General features: G+C 40.0%; 1 protein-coding gene across 1 annotated transcript; it reads left to right on the plus strand.

Moving 5' to 3' along the window:
• The first annotated feature begins 6,341 nt into the window (after positions 1-6,341).
• On the plus strand, positions 6,342-20,191 carry LOC111234906 (DNA (cytosine-5)-methyltransferase 3A-like). The gene is made up of 25 exons (XM_022763108.1): positions 6,342-6,465; positions 7,094-7,239; positions 7,738-7,909; positions 8,021-9,756; positions 9,851-9,980; positions 10,189-10,248; positions 10,489-10,544; positions 10,949-11,102; positions 13,214-13,272; positions 13,430-13,579; positions 13,670-13,777; positions 14,404-14,533; positions 14,996-15,112; positions 15,272-15,316; positions 15,414-15,493; positions 15,647-15,759; positions 15,970-16,153; positions 17,351-17,435; positions 17,667-17,812; positions 17,987-18,077; positions 18,176-18,324; positions 18,429-18,514; positions 18,637-18,706; positions 19,210-19,328; positions 20,050-20,191. Exons 1-25 carry the CDS (start codon positions 6,342-6,344, stop codon positions 20,189-20,191), a joined length of 4,452 nt encoding a protein of 1,483 aa, XP_022618829.1.

Below are 20,191 nucleotides of genomic sequence, written 5' to 3' on the forward strand. Positions count from 1 at the left end.
TGAGAGTAGCGCATGAGGAAAATACATGTGTTACAACAGGCTAGCAAATGTATACACTCTTACTATTTCTTATTTTATGTATTTATTTATTTTTTAAGTGCTTTCTTGACATATATGAGACTTTACTAAACCTGTCATTCAAGCTTTTGACCAGTGGAATTTATGGTGGGTTTTTGTTTCCTTTTGTCAGTATGGTAACAATTAAGACTCCTGAATTCCTTTGTCTGACCTCTTAACCCAACAAACTATAAGGAGAACTCTTTTTGGATATTTCAACTTTTTATTAGAACCCACCCATATGTTCACATTTTCTCCACCACTAACCCATCACTAGATATCAGTCACATGAAGAAAAGTGAACATCCAATATCTTCCTTTCTTTCTCTCCTCTTTGACGACACTGTCCTCTGGGAGGATGGGCTGGTGGAGAGGTGGTCAGACAAAAGAAAGCTTCCCTGACCCCGGTGACCCTGCTGCAGGCAACCACTGGAGTGGCTCTACACTCACCGCAGATGGTGTCACAAATGCCTCAAGTTGGCTTCATAATGGCATCATAAAAAGACATTCAGGGACAATTTGTGATTTTCAGTATTATAGCAATATTTCACCCCGTAAGAGCATTTTCACATCAAGCGTTGTAGGTCACAGTATCAGTCCATAAATACTGTGTCCTCGCCACTTGTTAAGCGACTGTTATACTTAAGTACACAAGGGTCTGCTAGGGTCTATGTGATGTAAATGTCGTCACAAGAGGGTGTATGCGAGGCTCTGTGAAGATACCCATCTACCCTGCAATTTGCTGTATAAACCACAGGTGTAGTCGGAAGATAGTACGGTCTGATTTATCTTGCAGCCTGCCAAGGGGAAAATAGTGAAAACTATTTACAAAAAGAAAAATACATTAAAAAATTCAATTCGCAACTTGGAAATTCAGTAGAGGTTGCCTCCTCTGTAACCAAGTCAAGTCTGACTCCGCTTGGGCCAAGGCAACCCCAGATAAAGCATTTACAGCTTCTTAAACCCAGATAGGCCTAAATTTTCATAAACATTTCTTTTCAATCAAAAGTCTAATAACCTGCTTTACTGGAAATCAACTGCCATCCTATAAACCCCACCCAGAGTGTTTTCTAGCCCCACTCTCTAGTCTGCAAAGTCCCTTTCCCTCCAAACCACTGAGAACAAAGAGAATCACTGAAAGTTGAAGAATGGACTTTTCAAACCTTATGTTATTTTATTTGGTTAACATTACAGTAGTTATTTGGTTTGCATTTTATTGTTGCATGGCTTTTGAATGCTTATTTGTACTGGATTGCATTGGACCACTATGTTTAATACCCTGAAGGAGAAGGAAGTACAGAGATGGTGGATGCATGAACGAAGTAAGTGGAAGTAATGTCAGCTTGATTTACTTTATTACTTTATTTTGTTATTGTTAGTGTTGACATTTTAAGTTGATATGTACTTATTTTGTCTTTATGTCTTTTGATATCTCTCGTGCACAGCATCTTTAATTGTGGCAAATAAAATTGTTGGAACGGCTTCTGAATCTAAATGTGCACTCCACATCAGATGTTCTGGGAGCCAACGCCACCACTTTCACTGAAGTGTTCTCAATTTCTCTTTCACTTTTATTTGCAGAAAAAGATTTATACGACAAACAAGAAACATAATTGTGCACTAAGGTGGAGTAAGTGATTCTACAGTAATTCAATAAATTTTTTTGTCAAATTTAGAGAATATCTCCTCACACTTCATATCCCTGGCTCTGTAAATGTGAAATAAACAAAGTGTCTCGGTCCAAGTAACACAACACTATTCCAACCAATGAGCAACAGAGGGTGCTTATGCTCATGAACAGGACAAGGGAAAGGAAAAGAGAAGAAGGTAGATCATGGCAAGAGGGCAGTGAAAGCGAAAGATGGTAAATCTGGCACACGCTATCAGACAGTGCCAATTTTACAAGTTGCAATAGGCTATACCCTTCAGTCTGTGTCAGACCATGTGGAGTTAGGACTTAAGATGAGAGTCTGGCGGCAACATTAAGGTATGTGCATGGAGGAACATCTATATTTCTTCTACCCCACTTTGCATGTTGGTGCCCAGCTATGCAGCAAGATAAACACACTTCTAATAAAGACTGAAGACAGCAGTTGGCCCTCGAGGTATTTACTGGAAGCATTTGAGAAACTGTGAAACAGTAATGGTCAACAAATTCAGTGTTGGGGTTTACAAATCAGAGAAATGAAGCCTTCGTATATAGCACACTTTATTAAGAGGTTTATAAGCCAATAGTACTGGTAAATATATTGTTCACTAATACTAATACTACCGATCAGTTATAAGCCATTAATAAGAACAACTTTTGGGTTTCCCACAACCTGGCAACCCCAAAATTGTTCTTATTAGAATTATGGTTTATAATCGACCTATAATGGATGATGTTTTAATAGACCCAAAATTGCAGCGTACTCATCCCATTGCAAATGGTGTCTCATCAGAAGGTGTTAACAAATACATTTTTCTCAGACCTCCTGCCCCACTGATCATTTTGTATCCAAGCGAGCTGGGTCTTGTTCTGTTATACCAGGCTACAATTTTGCTGTTGTTGCTGAAGCTGTTTTGTCAGAGTCACAGCTTGTTTTACATACAATTAAGCCCTTGGTAATATTTCTTTTTTTGTTGTTAGATATGATGTAGTTGGTATAATGCAGGGGTCTGCAAGTAGGTCCAACCATGAGCCATTTTTTCAGCACTGTTCAATGGGTGGTGGGGGGAATATAACATATTAATAAAACATGCTGTTTTAGATATGATATGCACCATAGGACAGTTTTTTTTCTTCCATTTAGTTGAGTGCTAACAGATTATGTTTCTGTAAAACTCAACTTGTAGCCTACGATACATACCGTATTGCACTGCAATTGATAGGTTATCCACTCAATAAACAGTGACCTATTTGTGGTTGAATGAAAATACTGTTGTTATTGTTTATCGAGAAAAAAAACACTGCATGTTGTCGCTTATATACAGTTGCAAATCATCACTATAGCCTATTTGTTGTAACAAGGTCGTGTTTGTTGGGATTTACACAAGGCTGTTATTTACATTGTTACCTACGTTAAATTTATGGAAAGTTAAGCGAAAGTGTTTATGCAGACTATGATAGGGAAAACTTCCCCCTTTTGCCTTTTTCCCTGCCATTGGTGTAGTGGCTTCATTTGTTTGCGGGCGATTTCCGGGGTCGTTCCGCGCTGTGGCCGCTAACACTCCTCCCACCTGCCATTACACGAGTGAGGTAGCCGTGTAATGGCAGCCCAACAGGCCACAAGGTGCCGGGGAAAGGCGGCCTGAAACCAACAGACTATAGGTGTTGCGACACAGCCGCCGTTTCTACGTGTTTATGAAAGCTGAATTTTGCCATACAGTGTTTAACAGTTACCAACATCGACCATAGGGTGGCGGTAGCAGAACAAACCAAAACTTGTTGGATGTTCAGGCTAGTTTATAACAAGATGTGTTTGCCAATAGAATTTTTCTTCTCCAACGAGGGTTATCATTAAATTATTCTATGTCCAATCACGCAGATTATCGGTTATTAATATTAGAGGTATAATTCAGTATTTCACGGTGCCAAGGGTTATCCTGCGCAGTGGTTACAGCGCTAACAGTGGTTCATTTTCAGAAAATTAACTGCGACCTCTTGATTAGGCTAAGCTAGTGATAATACCATTATGTTTGCAGCCATGTTGCCATGTTTGTCTGCAAGCGGAAATTGTGGCATTTGGGGACTTCGCCTGAAACGTGGCCCTAGCGTTATAGTGACCAAGAAAGTGGCCAACCTGGGCAAATATTCTAGAGGTGGTCGCGAAAGTATGTTAGCAAGAAACGAAACTCTCGACTGAACCGGGTCAGTGATGTTATTTCAGCCAACTGAAAGTCGGTGTCGATTCCTTATTAGGCTAGTGATACAATCGTGTAGTTCGCAGCCATACTGACGACCAATTTAAGATCAGCCAGTTTTTATTTTAGCATTATGTACTTTTATTAGTCAATTTTGAGAAGGGGTGCCATCGCTATACTAAACAGCGGTTCGTTTTCTCAAACAAACTGAAAACTGCAGATTCATTTAAAATTACAGCAGCCGCATTTGTCTGCGAATGGGTGGGGATTCATTATTTAGCTAGTGCTATAACCGTATAGCTAGCAACCATATTTATCAGCTAGCTGAAAATCAGCGAGATGTGATTTTTTCTTTGCCTGCTTGAGTGCTTGTGCTTTTTAGTAAGGGGTACGGGTCTGGTAGACCCCTGACGGCTCAGCAGCTAGCAGTCTTACTACGGGACAGCCTCCCGCATCGGTCGTCCAATGGATCATTCCCGGTAATGCGGACGTCACAAGAGCCGGTCTGCCAATCGGGCTTTGTGCTTTCTCATGAAACCAAGAGTCAGGGGGTTCATTTGTGCCTATAAGGGAACGGCCGAGGTAAGTCACTAAAGATATATCTTTGTACAAAATTAGCCGCTTAGGTATTCGGTTGGGACTTCCTCCTATAACGGCGCTTTCTCGATGATAACGCACGGCGTAGTGTTGTTACAGTTATTATTGTCCCGATTTGGTGTAAATCCAACCTTATGCAGCCGCACTACACAAAGACCGGCTCATATAAACCCACGGCCATAACCATCGGATAGGATCGGGAGCCGAGGAGGTCGTCCTATCACTGCTATTGTAATGTATTGTGCAATTAACTTCAGTGTGTGTTTTGCCGGTTGTTGTAATAACGTGCTTATGTGCGCATAGTCGACTCTAATTGCATTTTCTTGCACGAATGTTTGAGTGTGTCACTTTTAGCTTGCTTAAACGTAAAGATTAAACACATAAAAGGCTTCTCTCATGTGAAACTAGACTGTAGCTGCTGCTCGGTGCATGCAATGAGAAATACAGAAAGCAAACCCTGACTACATAAATGCACATGCCGGTCAGGGTGTTAGGCACGTTACCACTTCACTCGTGGTGTATTGTATTTGTTTTATTGTAAGTAAAGCAACAGGGTCGTGTGTTTAAGATCGAGTTTCGTTGTCAGTGAAAGTTGTGCAGTGGAAACGTTCGCGGCAAAATATAGACAACGCGAGATTTCATTGACGGTCTCTATATGTTGAGGAAAAGGGGTGGAGAGACAGCGGCAGCATGGCACATGTGTCCTGTAGCACTTAGCTAATGCACACAGCTCGGTGTCTTAATGTACAGATGACAAGAAACCAGTCAGATGAAAACGTAAAGATGCTTTTGACTGGAAACCCTCAGCCTTTATTCTCCACAGTCAGTAAGACAATAGAGGATTAAGCAACCCACCCACTGGCCTAGTCTCACCCACCACCCCCACCCCTAGTAGTCAGCCATAGGATAGGGGTACACACTAGCTTTGGCAACATTGACAGCTATGTTTTTCTAATGAATAACTGTGAAAATTCTCTTTTGAAAAAAAAAGTTTTGGAAGGGCATACATGACAGAAAAAACTAAGCTGTAGATCATAGGATGTACTGTACTGTATGAGTAATATAGTTGAAAAACTACAGTGATGGTGGTGGCATTGGGTCACAGAGTGTCAGGTGTGATGTGCACATTTAAACACAGGATCCAGGAAAGCTGTATCACAAATAAGAACACTAGCCATAAATAAAGAATAGAATTGTTAAATTAGATTGGGTCCTTTCACTCTCGTACATCATTAAATGCATCCACAATTTGGATATTTGGGTAATTGTCAAATTAAACAAAAATGCAGTACAAAACAATCCAGTTAACACTCAAACAAATCCACAAAATAAGTTAAGGGGAAAAGTCCCTGTCGCTTTGTTCTACACTCTGCAATGGTTTGCATGTCTATTACGGAGTTGCAGGAAGTATAAGAGTTGGGTCTGGTGGTTTAAGGCAAAACTACATTTGCCTCTCATTCTCATACACACACACACTCACACACCCCAATGATAGCAGTTTACATTTGAAGGTGCTGGCCTAATCAATTGGTGCGAATTGGGGTTTCGGTGTCATGCCTAAAGACACTTCGGTGTGGGCAGGATGAGCCAGGGATCAAAAAGCTAAAGCTGAGATTAATGGATGACTCCCCCTCTACATTCTGAATTGCAGCCACCAAACAGTCAAATCTACAAAACACTGAGATTTTATGTTTGGTTAAAAATGGAAATGATAGAATTGATAAAATGTATAGACATGAACAAGTGTTAACTATAATAATAATATTAGATGACATAATTATTACATCATACTGTGAAATTATAAAAATGATTGTTATTGGGGGTTTTTTTCAGAGAGCTGCAAGATGGCAACTACAGAAGTTGTGATTCCAGACTCCTCCTATGATAAAACCAGCCGCTTCAAGTTGGTGACCTGGATCAACAACCTGCTGAAGACAGGCTTCAAAGATGTGCAGGAGATGGGTTCAGGTGATTCATCAGAATGTGGCCCTTTGTCATGTAGTTGACTGTGATGATCTCCTCCCAAAACATGTCTTGTGCTAAGCTGGTTGGCTCAACATGTGTATGGCTGTTGCTGGTGACAAGAGAGAAAGCATTGTATTTAAAAGGTCTCTGAGCTCGGATCTCAGTACTTTTTTAACTTGTAGTTTAGTTTCACTCCCCTGTGCATTTTAATACTTTCAGATACGTTATTCAGATATCAACTTTATTTTACTGTTTACGGTCATATCACAGCTGTATTTGAGCTGCATTACATTGTAAGTTGCTGCTTATTTCCTGCTGTTGATTCACATTGAAAGTTTTCCACTGGCAAACCAGCATGATGTTTTTATTGTGAAGCAGCTATTGGAAATGCAATGTCATTGAGTTAGCATCATCAGAGGCGCTACTCTTTAATAAAAAATGGTCAGACAGCGGACCAGGAATAATTATACAAGCAAAAACAGCCACAGTCGTCTTAGATGAGGAGCCACGACGTGGCTTGAATGGTCATGGCTGCTCAGCTCAGCGCAATATCCCCACTGCGATTGAAAAACAACAAAAGAGTGTTCTTCACACGTTCTGAACCGTCTATTTTCTGTGTATGATCCTACAGGTGCGTGTCAGTGTCAGATCATGGACTGGGTTTTGCCTGGTTCTGTTGACTTGACCAAGGTGAAGTTTGACGCACAAGGTGAGGAAGACTATAAGCACAACTTCAGTCTCCTCCGTGAAGCCTTCAGCAAGAATGGTATCACAAAGGTATGTACTTTTTCTCCAGTGGAGTAGCATTACACCTTTATGTTGTTTTTTGTTTTATTTTACTTATTTTTTACATTTCTTGAAGGAGAAGAAGATAGTTTCCAAAATCTATCCATTATGAGTAGTGCAAGGACCATGCCACTGTTGTATGCCCATGTATATTATATTGTGCATTAGTCATCATAATATTATATGATACAATGCAAATGTAGAGCCAAGATGAGTGACTTCCTGGAGTATCAGCTGATTTGTTTGGCAACTAAATGGTGACGGCAAAGACTCTCAGTAGTTTTACTCTGAATCACTGACCTCAAATGCCTTCTTTATTATGAAAGGACAAAGACGTATAATCAAGTGTATATGTGTTTATAAAAAAAAAATCAAATGATGGATATCCCTTTTTGGAACCAAATGTTATTTCATAGTAGTGTATCCCTACTTTTCTATATGATTATATTAATTTCAAAATTTTGCCATCTCTTCTTTGTCTTGATTTAGACCATTCCAGTTGAGGAGCTCATAAAAGGGGATTTTAAAAGCAACTTTGAGATGCTGAGGTGGTTCAAACTTTTCTCTAAAGCAAATGTTAAAAGTACACAATATGACCCTGTGAAAGCCCGGGACAGCCACAATATCAGCCCTATTGTGGTTTCTCCACAATCAGGTAACTGCAACTTCACATTTTCTCTCACTGTGATACTAAAATAAGGCAGTGTATTGTGTTTCAATCATCACATTTACAGTGCTTGTGCAGTAATTATTTTTTATTTTACTTTGTCAGGGAGGTCTAAATTGGAATCAGAAACGGAAGAGAACGGCTCTGAAACGAATAAAAAATTCCCTTACAGTGAAAAGTGGAAGGATATTTTTTGTTGGGCTGAACGTAGTCCTCTTGGAGAACAATATTCATACTGCCGCACTTGTGCCAGAAACCTGAACACATTTCATAAAGGCCTCTTTGAACTTAGGCGACATGTGGAAACAAAAAAACACAAGAAAGGGATTCAGATTTCCAGGAGAGCTACAATACAAAGCCGGCGCTCTGAACTGCTGCCCTGTAGTGATGCAGCTATCCGATTTATCCACAAACACTGTTACAATGGCTCCGCCAATGGTGGACAGGTGTCTAGACAGTTTGCACGTCGTAAGCTGGGGCTGCAGTACCCCAAAGATTTAACATCTGTTTGCCAGCACACTCCTTACTGTGTATACATTTATGGCGGGGTAACAGTGGGAGAGGAGGAGACCGTCTCTGTGGTCCTTGTTGGGTTTTTTGATGTCGAAGCCTGCAGGCACTGCATCCGGTTTCTGGATGCTCTTCAGTCAATGGATGGTGCAGGAGATCAAACAGCTACAGCAGTGGGGGAGACCTTGAAGAAATTTGGGTTACCAACAGATAACCTGGTTGCTGTTTATGTCAGTGGTCATGGTGGTGCCTCGGAGCAGATTTGCTCACAGCTCAGGGAACTCAGCCCAAACATAATAGTCTTAGGAGGGCTCTACACCATCGCTGATACTGCTTGCCATGCTGGGGTTAAGCAACTCTCCAATCAGGCTCAAGAGCTGATAGTAGACATCCATGCCCACTACTCCTCCTGCTCTATGAAGAATGATAACCTCAAGGCACTTTTTGGCTCAGATATTACTGCGGACAGTCCAGCATTTTGTATCAACACCAGCTGCCTTAACTTTTGCCAATTAGTCACGAAAATCTTGGAAATATGGACAGATCTTAAATCGTACTTCAGCTCTTGTGACAAGGATGATGACAAAGCCAAGTTAATCTGCTCCCAGCTGCAGGATCCCAAAGTCAGGGCAACATTTATGTTCCTGGAGCAGGCCTTAAAGCCACTGCACAGTTTCCTAAGTCATCTGCAAACACAGGAAGGAGGTTCCCGAGCTGATTTGCCTCTCATCCTAGAGGAAGCCAGTAACCTGATGTGCACCTACACCTCGTACTTCCTTCATCCTCAAGCTGTTGTTCGCTTCCTCAAGGAACGCGATGCCCAAATCCTTAAGAACAAGAAATTCCACCTGCCAAGTTCTGAACTCAGTCTGGGTGGGAAAGCCGTGACAGACTTTGTGAAGGAGTCTGAGGCTGCAGAGGCAATGTCACTGTTACAAGAGGAGGTACTGTCTTTCTACATCGCACTCACAGGTTGCATTTCAGAGGAGCTACCTCTAAACGATGGGTTGCTAAGGAGCATAGGTCAGCTGCTGAATCCTCAGAGCAGGCTGAAAGTGACAGGGAAAGCAGTAGAGGAGCTAGGAACCAAGCTGGGAATCTGCAGCTCCCCTGAGGAGGTCAAGCAACTTACGACTGAATTCCTTGCGTATCAGCTGACTGAGGAGGGAAAAGGTGAAGATGGAGACAAGGACCACTCAGCAGAGGTTTCACTGGAAAAACACTGGGCCAGCATACTGAAGGACACCAAGCCGACAGTCTTCAGAAAGCTTGTTTTGACCCTGTTGTCTCTCCCCTGCCCTCCGCTTGATGCTGAGCAAGTTTTTACTCAGGCAAGTAAATTCAGGAGCTGTATCAAGAATTATATGGTATTTAGGTTTTGCATGTTTAATTAATTTTGCGCACTTCCTGTATTTCCTGTCTCAGGCCTTAGAGAATGGGGATGCTGCACTGTTCTCTGAGAATGAAGCCTTGACAGAAAGCGAGAATGACTTCACATCCGACAGCGCTCTCTCTGACAGCACCAGCAACAAAGACTCCCCATTTCACACTAAAGGTAGGAAGACAGATAGTTCACCAAGTAAATTAAAACAAGTTAAATCATCATCTAACTTAAATTAATAATTTGATAGACCACTTTTCATGAAATTATGACAATGATTCATATGATGTACTGTACGTACTTATAAAGGAGGTGAAGAAGTGTATAGGAAGTCACTGCATTTGATAATTTGACATGTTATCTTCACTTTTATCTTATCTAGAACTTAATGGCCTTAATATGACAGTGAAGCCGTGTGAAGTCCGCCTTACGAAGATGAAAAGTAAGAAAAACAATGAACATTTTTTATCTGCATAATTTACATAATTGAAGTGTAATTTTCTCCTATATATTTAATTTGTAAATTGGAGTAAATCTTGATGTGGCTTTTTAGCTGGGAAACAGTTGGGGTTGCTGTCATCACCCAGATTTTCAGTTTTAAGATGTCAGAACGCCTTTATCACTACTCCGATCCTAACACTAAAAAATACTGTGCTGCGATACTTTCTCTTTCCTTTCAAAGAGTCAAAAAATGGATATGACGATATACATGGAGAGAATGGTGCCCTTTTGAAAGAGGTAACAAATTTTCCTCTCTGCCCTTTTTTCTTGCTTCACAATCTTCTACATCTTCACAAAAAAGAAGCAACTTGGTTTGAAAAGTTAAGATTGTCAATGACAAATTTTGACCATGAATGCCGTCAGCTAGACTTGATAGCAGAAACCAGAACAAAAGAGCAAAAAATATTCTTGCTGCATCACATTGGCTTCATTTCAAATTCTAAGTTGCTGCTTTTGTAAAGTGATTCCTCCACTCTTCAGTCCTTCCCACCTACTAACAGTCTTTTGTCCTCGCTTCTTTACTCTTTGCGCCCCTGGTATGATGAGGTGCAGTTTGCCTATATGGAGGTATGTTAGTGTTTTGAATAACATTTGCATGTGCATGATATTTGAGTGTGTAATGAGAGTGTGTTGTCTCTCAGGGGACCAGTAGGGGATGTTTTGGCTGGGAGAGCAGCTTGCGCCAGAAGCCACAGGCCCGTACAGTGTTTCAGGCTGGTGCTAGCACCTGGTCCAAACCCGTAGAGCTTGATAAGGACAGCAAAAAGGGTCTGGAGTCCCAAGATGAGGTGGTAGGTATACTCAAGTATACTGCCAGAATACCCCTGTAATGAGACAGGCCTCTTTGCCCTCTGAAATGCTACTAGATAGAACAAAATAAGTATTCAATGGTTTACCTGACAACATGAGAGCATCCTGCACAATAAGTATTTGATTGCATGGTTACAAATAGGTTTGGAGCGAGTATTTTATCAAATCTTCAGTCTTTTGAAGATCATATCAGATCTACGTTTAGCTTCAACAATTTTAAGTAAGTTTAAACAACAACACAAAATTCCAACTAAAATCCAAAGAATTACATTTAAAGACATAAAAGACAGATTACATATTTGGTATTTAGTTAAATTGCCATATAAAAGATCAGCATTTAATTTAATTTATTTAATTAAGTCTTAAATTTGATTTACAAAAGTTTATGAATATTTAGACATTGGTTTCAGTCAACCCCATCATACCTTTAGTAAATACTATTGCTAGTGTCGCTAGGCAGCTCTTAGACTCATAAGGAGCAAGTGCCAATTTTAGTAACAAGACTAGGTCAAAACCTAGTATATGGTTGGATGGTGTTGTAAGCTATTTGCATTCTGCCTAGTATCAGGTGGTTTCAGCCCTTTATCTGTTTGCTTCTTTCCTCCTCTGTGCTCGCATATACAGTATTTTGATACAGCCGAATTCTCAACTAAGCTGTTCTCATTAACATGTTCTTCTGTTTTTGTTGTCAGACAATGGAACAAGTATAAAATAGTCACGGAAACACAGCCCATTAAGACTTCATGTTAACCAGCCGTCACTTCCAAGCCATTTCCAAGCTTCTGCTCCGCTAAAATCCTGATTTTTGTAACTGTGTCTTCATCTGACAAAATGACAAAAAAAAGTGAAAGCACAATGGCTGTGCTGTAATTCCAGCTATACTTACTTTTGAAATGATCACAAATGAAAGATAGAAGCTCATTCATGTCAGCTGCCGTGTGGTCAGCATAGAGAGGTGTGTCTGCAGTGGGAAAGCCTGACCTCACACTTGTGGGGCAATACTGGTGACTCTCTTCTACGAAAAAGCCCCTAAGGTTTGTCCAAAACGTAGCTATTTGTTGCCAGGGTTTTTGTTAAAAAGGTGCTGAAGAGGCCTGGAAAGTCAGTTAAACTAGCGACAAAGGTGCTAAGTTGTCAGCACTGCTTGTGCGCGCTAAAACATTTTCAAAGAGCAACAACGAACTCCAATACTCAGCCGGCCAACCAATGGTGTACGCTTATTAGTCAGTCACGTGGCATTAGGATATCCAATGGTGTAACTTGATCACTCAGTCAGTCAGTGACAGGCCCATCTATAGGGTTGGCCCCGTTGTTGCGGTCCATCCAAAAACATACAGGGGCTCTGTGAGGCTTATCCTAGGCTGTGTGGAATTATAACAGGAGTATTTCTCACATTTTATAGATCAATCAATGAATTGAGAAAATAAACAGCAGATTTAATTGATAATGAAGATAATATTTAGTTGCCCACCCTAGTTGCATTTGTTACATTTACGGTTACATTCATCATAAAAATGGAAGCATATCTGTTGTGAGTGAGTGATGGCTGTCAAAATGCATTGAAAACACTTTCTGTGGGATTGCTCTTTAGACTCAGAGTTTAATGAAGTAAAAATTGAAAATCTGAACCAGCTATCAAAATCCGATCCTACCTCTAACACACCTTCATTTCAGATTAATCATTCGCTTTGTTCACCTGGCGCCAAGTCAGATTAGAAATAAATTGAAAATTCTATAATTCATACTCTAAAATATTATGCTGGCTCCAATGTTTAAATTCAATTTAAGCAATTAGTTTGAAACCACCATATTGGAAAAGACATTTTCTTGTTTGTTATTGGATTTTTTCCAATTTGCTGCTTTGAACAAAGCGAATGTTAATTTCATCATAATGATGAGGAGCCTTGCTTCTTGTTTTTAACAGATTCTCCCCTCTTTGTCATCTGAAATTATATAGCAAACACAATGATGATTGCTGATAAGCAATTGGTGATAAATTTAGAAACGCCTTTACCTAAACTTACCACCAAATACAGTTACACAGATATCTGTTCAGTAAGAAAATGTGGCTCTAAATATGGTTGACTTTCAGCCAGAAGAGTCCCCACCATCCAGTAAATCCACACCAAGACGACGACGGAAACACACCTACCAGGTAATATGTTACAGTTGCAGGAAAAAGCTCACAATACAAAGTTTGCTCATTAAACTTAATGTCATAGAAAATATCTGTGCTAGATTTTTTATCTGCTTCTAGGTATGTAATGTAGTTTTGAATAATGTCTGCTTTTCTTGTTTTTTGATGTCTGCAGGATGGGAAAGGGTTTCTGTCAGGAGAGCTTGTGTGGGGGAAAGTGAAGGGGTTTTCTTGGTGGCCTGGGATGGTGATGCCTTGGAAAACTAAGTCAGCTCCTCCGGGCATGCGTAGGGTGGAGTGGTTCGGAGACGGGATGTTCTCAGAGGTAAGGAGTACAGTGCATGTGCTTGAGCTGCAGAAACATTAAACGTGTTGAGTTGTATTTTTTTTACATCATTCTTGCTCTCTGTTGCAGATCCTTACAGAGGGTATACTCACGTTTAGTGCCTTCACTAAGTGCTTCTGCAAAAATTCCTTTGCCAGCTTGCCCGTCTACAAGGAAGCCATCTACCAAATTGTCGAGGTAAGAGACCAAAACTGTCACAAGACAAAACATCCTGTTCATCAGGATTCATTTTCACATCTGCATATCTGTTTCTCTTCTACCATCTCTTCGTAAGTTTTCTCTTGCTCACCAGTTTAAATGCTGTGTGGTGCTTCTTCTAAGAAAGGTTTGATCAACTCAGACCATAGAGGATGAAGTCAGTTCTCATCAATATGCATTTTATAAATCAGAGAGATTATTTCTACAATTTTCTTCATGATTGTGGTGAAAAAAAATCCATCTGAAAATCTCCTTCTATCTTCTTTCTGTGGGGATTTTATCAGTCCACTGAGATGGGGTTTGGCATCATGGATAACATAGTTGTCTGTTGTTGTGATATACTGGGGTATTTTAACCTTTAAAATATTATATTCAACATCATTCTCCTTTTTCCATTGTTCCATCTCTTATCATCTATTCAATTAAGACATAAATAAAGTGGAAAGTCCGACTGTTTTTATTTGACTGTGTGGCTTTAAAAAGGACAAAATCCGAAGGTTTGCTGATTAGGGCCAAACATCAAAGATGGATCATGTATCATCGTGTCAAGCAGATTGCTCAGAATCACTTGAGGGAAATGTTTCACCAACACCTGTGTTGTGCAGTTGGCAGGTGAGCGATGTGGGAAGTCTTTTGCTGAGGCGGAAGGAAATAAAGAAAAAGAGCTGAAGTTGATGCTGGACTGGGCCTTTGGAGGATTTCTGCCTACAGGACCAGAAGGATTCACACCTCCTGGTATCTACTCTCAAATACACAATGATTTATTTCTAAAATGTTTTAGAGCTGTCTTTAATTCATCAGGGAGGGCAGATTTTTAAATAGATACAGTCAATTTTTCTTCATGACAGGTTTTACAACCCTGTAATAATCAGGTGAAAGTTTGTAATTGATCAGTTAGCTGTGTTATTTTTACATACATTACGTCCTCATTGCTCTATCAGTGTAGCTTATTTAACCTTTGTTCGTTCTCTTTTAATGGCCACGCATCCAGAATCCAGAATCAGCAATTTTTTGCTTTACCAAAAAAATTGCTTGCTACATAGTTTCAGTTACACAACATATAGCTAGACATGATATATCACACAATTTGATGATAATAATAATATTCCTCAGTGGACAGTTACGAGCTGCATGTATGATGAGGCAGTGATGTTGACGCTTCTAAAAACATGATTCCATCTTTTTCTGATCTACAAGATTCTGCAGCACATCTTGACACTTCTGACTCTGCCCAGTCTGACTACCAGCCTCCACCAAAAAGGAAATATGTTTTTAAAAATAAGGCGAATGCATCCGTCATCACCTATAGCAGAGGTATGTATTATTTCTGTCCACATTTAGTCCACAAACATGACGAAAAACTCTCATGAGAGTAAACATTGGTGGAACCTTGTAGATTCAGAGTAGGTTGAATGTTATTACGTTATTATTTTTTCCTCTGTGTGTGATTTGTTTTAATGTTTCACTTTACAGAATCAATAATACAAAAGGTCAAAGAGAAAGGCAAAACAATTGAAGGTACGTTTTGTGTGAGAGTATGGAAGAAGTTTGTATTTTAACATTTTTGATATAAACATACATTTCTGAATTCTAAGGTAATGGTTTGTTATTTCAGATTTTTGTTTGTCTTGTGGATCAACTGAGATTGAAGTACAGCACCCACTGTTTGAAGGTGGTCTTTGTCTTAGGTGCAAGGTAATCTAACGACCCAATGATTTATCTTTGTCTATGTCAATGTGGTTTGCTTTACTCCATTCCAGCCCAGTTTGTAAATGTCTAACCTCCATCCAAAACACAGCTGCCATTAACACCCCAAATGCTGCGGAACGACATTGTCACTGTTTGCAGGAGAACTTCACAGAAACACTGTATCGCTACGATGAGGATGGCTACCAGTCGTATTGCACCGTGTGCTGTGCCGGCTTAGAGGTCATTTTGTGTGGCAACGCAAGCTGCTGCAGGTAAACACTGCTCAGGTGGTATCTCTCACAGACCATATTATTTATCACTGCAACCTTATTTGGTATGCTGAATTAGCTGTTTGAACTTCTTGGTTGTACAGTACCCCATGGGATTACAGACAGTTATCACTGAATTACTTTGATCCTGAAAACAATGTTAAAATGTGATGATTCTCAGGCAAGTTCTCGGATGTTCTCTCTCTCTCCCAGATGTTTCTGTATGGACTGCCTGGACATCCTGGTGGGCCCAGGAACCTTTGACAAGCTGAAAGATGTTGATCCCTGGAGCTGCTTCATGTGCCAGCCGTCACAGTGTAAAGGAAACCTCAAACTCAGACCAGACTGGAGCGTCAAGGTTCAAGACTTCTTTGCCAACAACAGCGCAATGGAGTTTGTACGTATCACACTCCACCTCCCAGTACACATTTCTATTTCACACGTTGGACAGTGGAGGGTAAATTCTGAAGTATATACATTTCTAGAAAAAAAAAATAACGCCTGCAGTAACTCAAATAGTTCCAGGAAGGAAATACACTCAATTATCCGTTTATTAGATACACCTGTCAGCGTTTATTATTATTGCAGCTATCATAAAGCTCAGTGTGTTTCTTGAGCTTCTCGGAGAAATGTTTATCCAGCTCACTGGTTATTTTGAGGCTGTACTTTGTGGGGCTGTTTAATTGCTTTTATTTCCATTATTTCACACCCTATAAACTGGAAACTCAGTTACAACAAAACAGATCCCCTGCTATGAGGAAACCTGGGTAAAGGAGCCGAAAGTGGACAGTAAATGTCAGCAGCATAATATTAGTTCATAAAACAAATCACAATTACAGTTAAAATTAGTTGTTAACATCAAATTGATAGAAATTTAAGCTGGTAGTTTTTCTAGCAGTTATGTGAGTCAAGCTGCAAGTGAATCCTCATCTCTGTTTTAGTTGAAGTATGTTTGTTAAGGTGAGGTGATGTTAAATTTACAATTGTGTCATCTTTTTTTGTCTCGTTACAGCAAAAGTTAGCAGGTTTAACTTAGGTTACCATTATTTTCATTATTGATTAATATGCTGATTATTTTCTAGATTAATTAATTGATTGTTTGGTCCATAAAATGTATGTCAATTTTACAATGATATAAAAGAGACAAAAGCATAAAATCGTCACATTGGACAAACTGAAACCAGAGAATATTAGATGTGTCTATTTGACAAATGACTGAAACAATTGATCAATTATCAAAAAAATGCCAGTTAATTTTCTGTTGACCAAATTATTAAGCTCTAAAAAATTATTCTCTGTAATGTTAATTGAAATTCAAGGGGAGAACATAACATGTGGTGACAGGTGTTGGTAGTGGTCAGTGTACACTCATGTATCTTATTTCTCCACATTGCAAAAACATGAAGACACTGCTTAATGTGATAATTACTAGTCTTCAACTCTTAACACTGAACACTCTTAATTAGGGACAAAACTTATGTTCATTGGGACGACAGTTTGCAGGTACATTACAAGTGTCTCCTGCTGCATCTGCTGTTAAATAACTAGTTGGTTCAGTGATGCTGAAAGTTGTCTATTAATGATTTTATCACAGGAGCCTCACAGAGTTTATCCCTCCATCCCTGCTGATCAGCGCAGACCAATCAAGGTGCTCTCACTCTTTGATGGCATTGCAACAGGTTGGTTCATCATGTCATGCTTTAAGACATCTAAACCCTAGTTTTGTTTCAAGACAGACTCATCCAGTCTTTGTGATGTTTGGTCTACACGCACTACTGAAGAGGAGCCTTTGGGAGCCTCAGAGCTGCTTAAACCAAGAGTACATGCCTAATGGGAAAACAGTAATTGCATAAGATGTGGGAATTCTTTTAATCAGTAACCTGGCTTTAACTACTGTCACATCACGACAGGATACCTGGTGCTCAAAGACCTCGGCTTCAAGATGGAGCGCTACATTGCTTCAGAGATTTGTGAGGATTCCATCGCTGTGGGGATGATCAAGCACGAGGGAAAGATTGAATACGTCAATGATGTTCGCACCATCACAAGGAAACATGTGAGTACAAGCTGCAGTAAGATTACTCACGCCACACACAAACCACTGAAAAGTAATCTGAACCCACCTTTAACTGAGCAGTCATTCAGTTTGTGTATCAAAGTTCACACCAAAGAGGCTTAAAAATGTTTAAAAATATGAAGTGAACTGAAGCTCTGTAGTTGTGTGTTGAAGCTGGCTGAATGGGGTCCGTTTGATCTTCTGATTGGAGGCAGTCCATGTAACGACCTGTCCATGGTCAACCCTCTTCGAAAAGGATTATTTGGTAAGCAGCTTCCAAACTACATAAAATAAGGTCACCATAGGTTACAGCATCTTGTACACACATTCTTCTTCTTTAATAACTCTCTGTTTGTGCTGCAGAGGGCACTGGGAGGCTCTTTTTTGAGTTTTACCGCATTCTGACCTTGTTGAAGCCAAAGGAGGACGACGACCGGCCGTTCTTCTGGCTGTTTGAGAACGTGGTTTTCATGAGTGGCAACGACAAATCAGACATCTGCCGATTCCTTGAGGTGATTGATTACTGGTGAAAGTATCCTGTTGGCACGATGGCAGCGATCAGGCCGCATTAAGTTTTACTGCTCATTATTTGAATCCTCCCTTTTTGTTTTTCCAGTGTAATCCGATTCTCATTGATGCAGTGAAAGTCAGCCCTGCTCACAGAGCACGCTACTTCTGGGGAAACCTCCCTGGCATGAACAGGTACGTACTAAGACACAGTCATATTCCTTTCTTAATGCAGAGTCACACACTAAAAGACAAAATAAATTCATTCCTTAAAAAAAATGTGTTCAGTTGACATGCCTATCTGCATTTCTCTTAAGGCCTCTCGCTACATCCTTAGACAACAAAGCGGCTCTTCAGGATTGTTTGGAGTCTGGACGTACGGCAAAGGTAGAAGCATTTATTTTGCTGTGTGTGAGATAGATGATAACCTGAAGTGCCAGAACCGTCAGACCTGTAGCAAACAGTGTAAACACCACTAGCCACAGCTGATTGGAAGTGGGTCAATTTTAGCAAGTTAATGTACTGAAGTAAACCATTTTTAATTGGTTGATCCATCCATCAATTTTATGCCCTTTATTTGGGGTTAGGTAATTTAAATAATTATAACATTAGAAATTATTGTTATTTAATACTGGGAGATACTGGAAAAGTGTACGATGATAAATAACTCTAAGCCATTCAGCACCCCTTGGTTTTTCCATTATACTTAGGCCAGTATGACCATGAAACAGCTATTAAATTGCATTCGACATGATATTAAAAAGTCTTTAAATTCAACTTGGTGGAAACTGTAGAAATTCTGAGAAAAGACTGAATAACTGTCTTCTCTCAAAACACAAGTCTTAAAATTGTAAAACACCCTGATTCTGTTTTGTCATCTCTTCCTGCAGTTTGACAAAGTCCGCACCATCACAACAAAGTCTAACTCCATACGGCAGGGGAAGATGGGACCACTACCTGTCACCATGAATGGCAAGGAGGACTACCTGTGGTGCACCGAAATGGAACAGTAATTATTTCCGAAATGAACATTTTCTTGCAAACATATTGCTTGCATCACAGTATAATCTCATGTTTAGTATTCATTAAGTAAAGCATTGTGTCTGCAGCTGCTGTGCTCCACAGTCCCCACCCACAGCCAGTGGAAATTAGTACAAAGTAGATAAAATGAAAGCTGACTGTGTGAAACTGTTTAGCCTAATTGGTCACACATTTTGAAAACGTCAGTCAGTGTTTTGCTGTCAGAAATATTATGTATTTTAGATTTGTTACCAGGGACATATGACGACTTTTCCGTTCCACTAAAAACAATATTTTGTTATATAAAGATTATAGAATAGCATGAAACAGCCTCCAAATTACAGACAATGTGGGCTTGCGGGAGTCCTGGTAGATTGGTGTTTAATATGCATATCAAATAAATCTCTGTATCTGTATGCTGTAGCTATCTATAAAAGGCAAAATGCAAAAAAGAGAAAAGAAAGAAAAGACAAATTGGGCCGGATGCTGACAGAATAGAGGAAAACTGCTCTGCCTGATTTTCACAAGTGGAAAACATGGGCAGCCTCGTCCTGACTGTGTTAAAGTAGATCACATCTGGATTGTGACCTTGTGTCACTTGTCTTCAGCAATATACTGAGAAGCATTTTGAGCATGTCAGTACACAGACACATATTAGATTATTTGATGTTTTGTATCTTTAGCATTTTCCATGTGGTTGACTCTTATAGGATCTTTGGCTTCCCCAAACACTACACGGATGTGAACAACATGGGCCGGATGCAAAGGCAGAAAGTCCTGGGTCGTTCCTGGAGTGTCCCTGTGATTCGTCACCTCTTCGCCCCACTGAAGGATTATTTTGAATGTGAATAA

This window comes from Seriola dumerili, unplaced genomic scaffold, assembly GCF_002260705.1.
Source record: "Seriola dumerili isolate Sdu_G_001 unplaced genomic scaffold, Sdu_1.0 BDQW01000468.1, whole genome shotgun sequence".
In the NCBI taxonomy this organism is placed as follows: Eukaryota; Metazoa; Chordata; class Actinopteri; order Carangiformes; family Carangidae; genus Seriola; species Seriola dumerili.

What these genes read in the sequence shown, in the direction of transcription:
- LOC111234906 (XM_022763108.1), top strand. Translation starts at nt 6,342, where the DNA reads ATGGCAACTACAGAAGTTGTGATTCCAGACTCCTCCTATGATAAAACC. An exon ending in GTCTTTGTCTTAGGTGCAAG is followed by an intron (nt 15,494 to 15,646) that starts GTAATCTAACGA and finishes CACTGTTTGCAG; the next exon opens with GAGAACTTCACAGAAACACT. An exon ending in GCACCATCACAAGGAAACAT is followed by an intron (nt 17,813 to 17,986) that starts GTGAGTACAAGC and finishes TGTGTGTTGAAG; the next exon opens with CTGGCTGAATGGGGTCCGTT.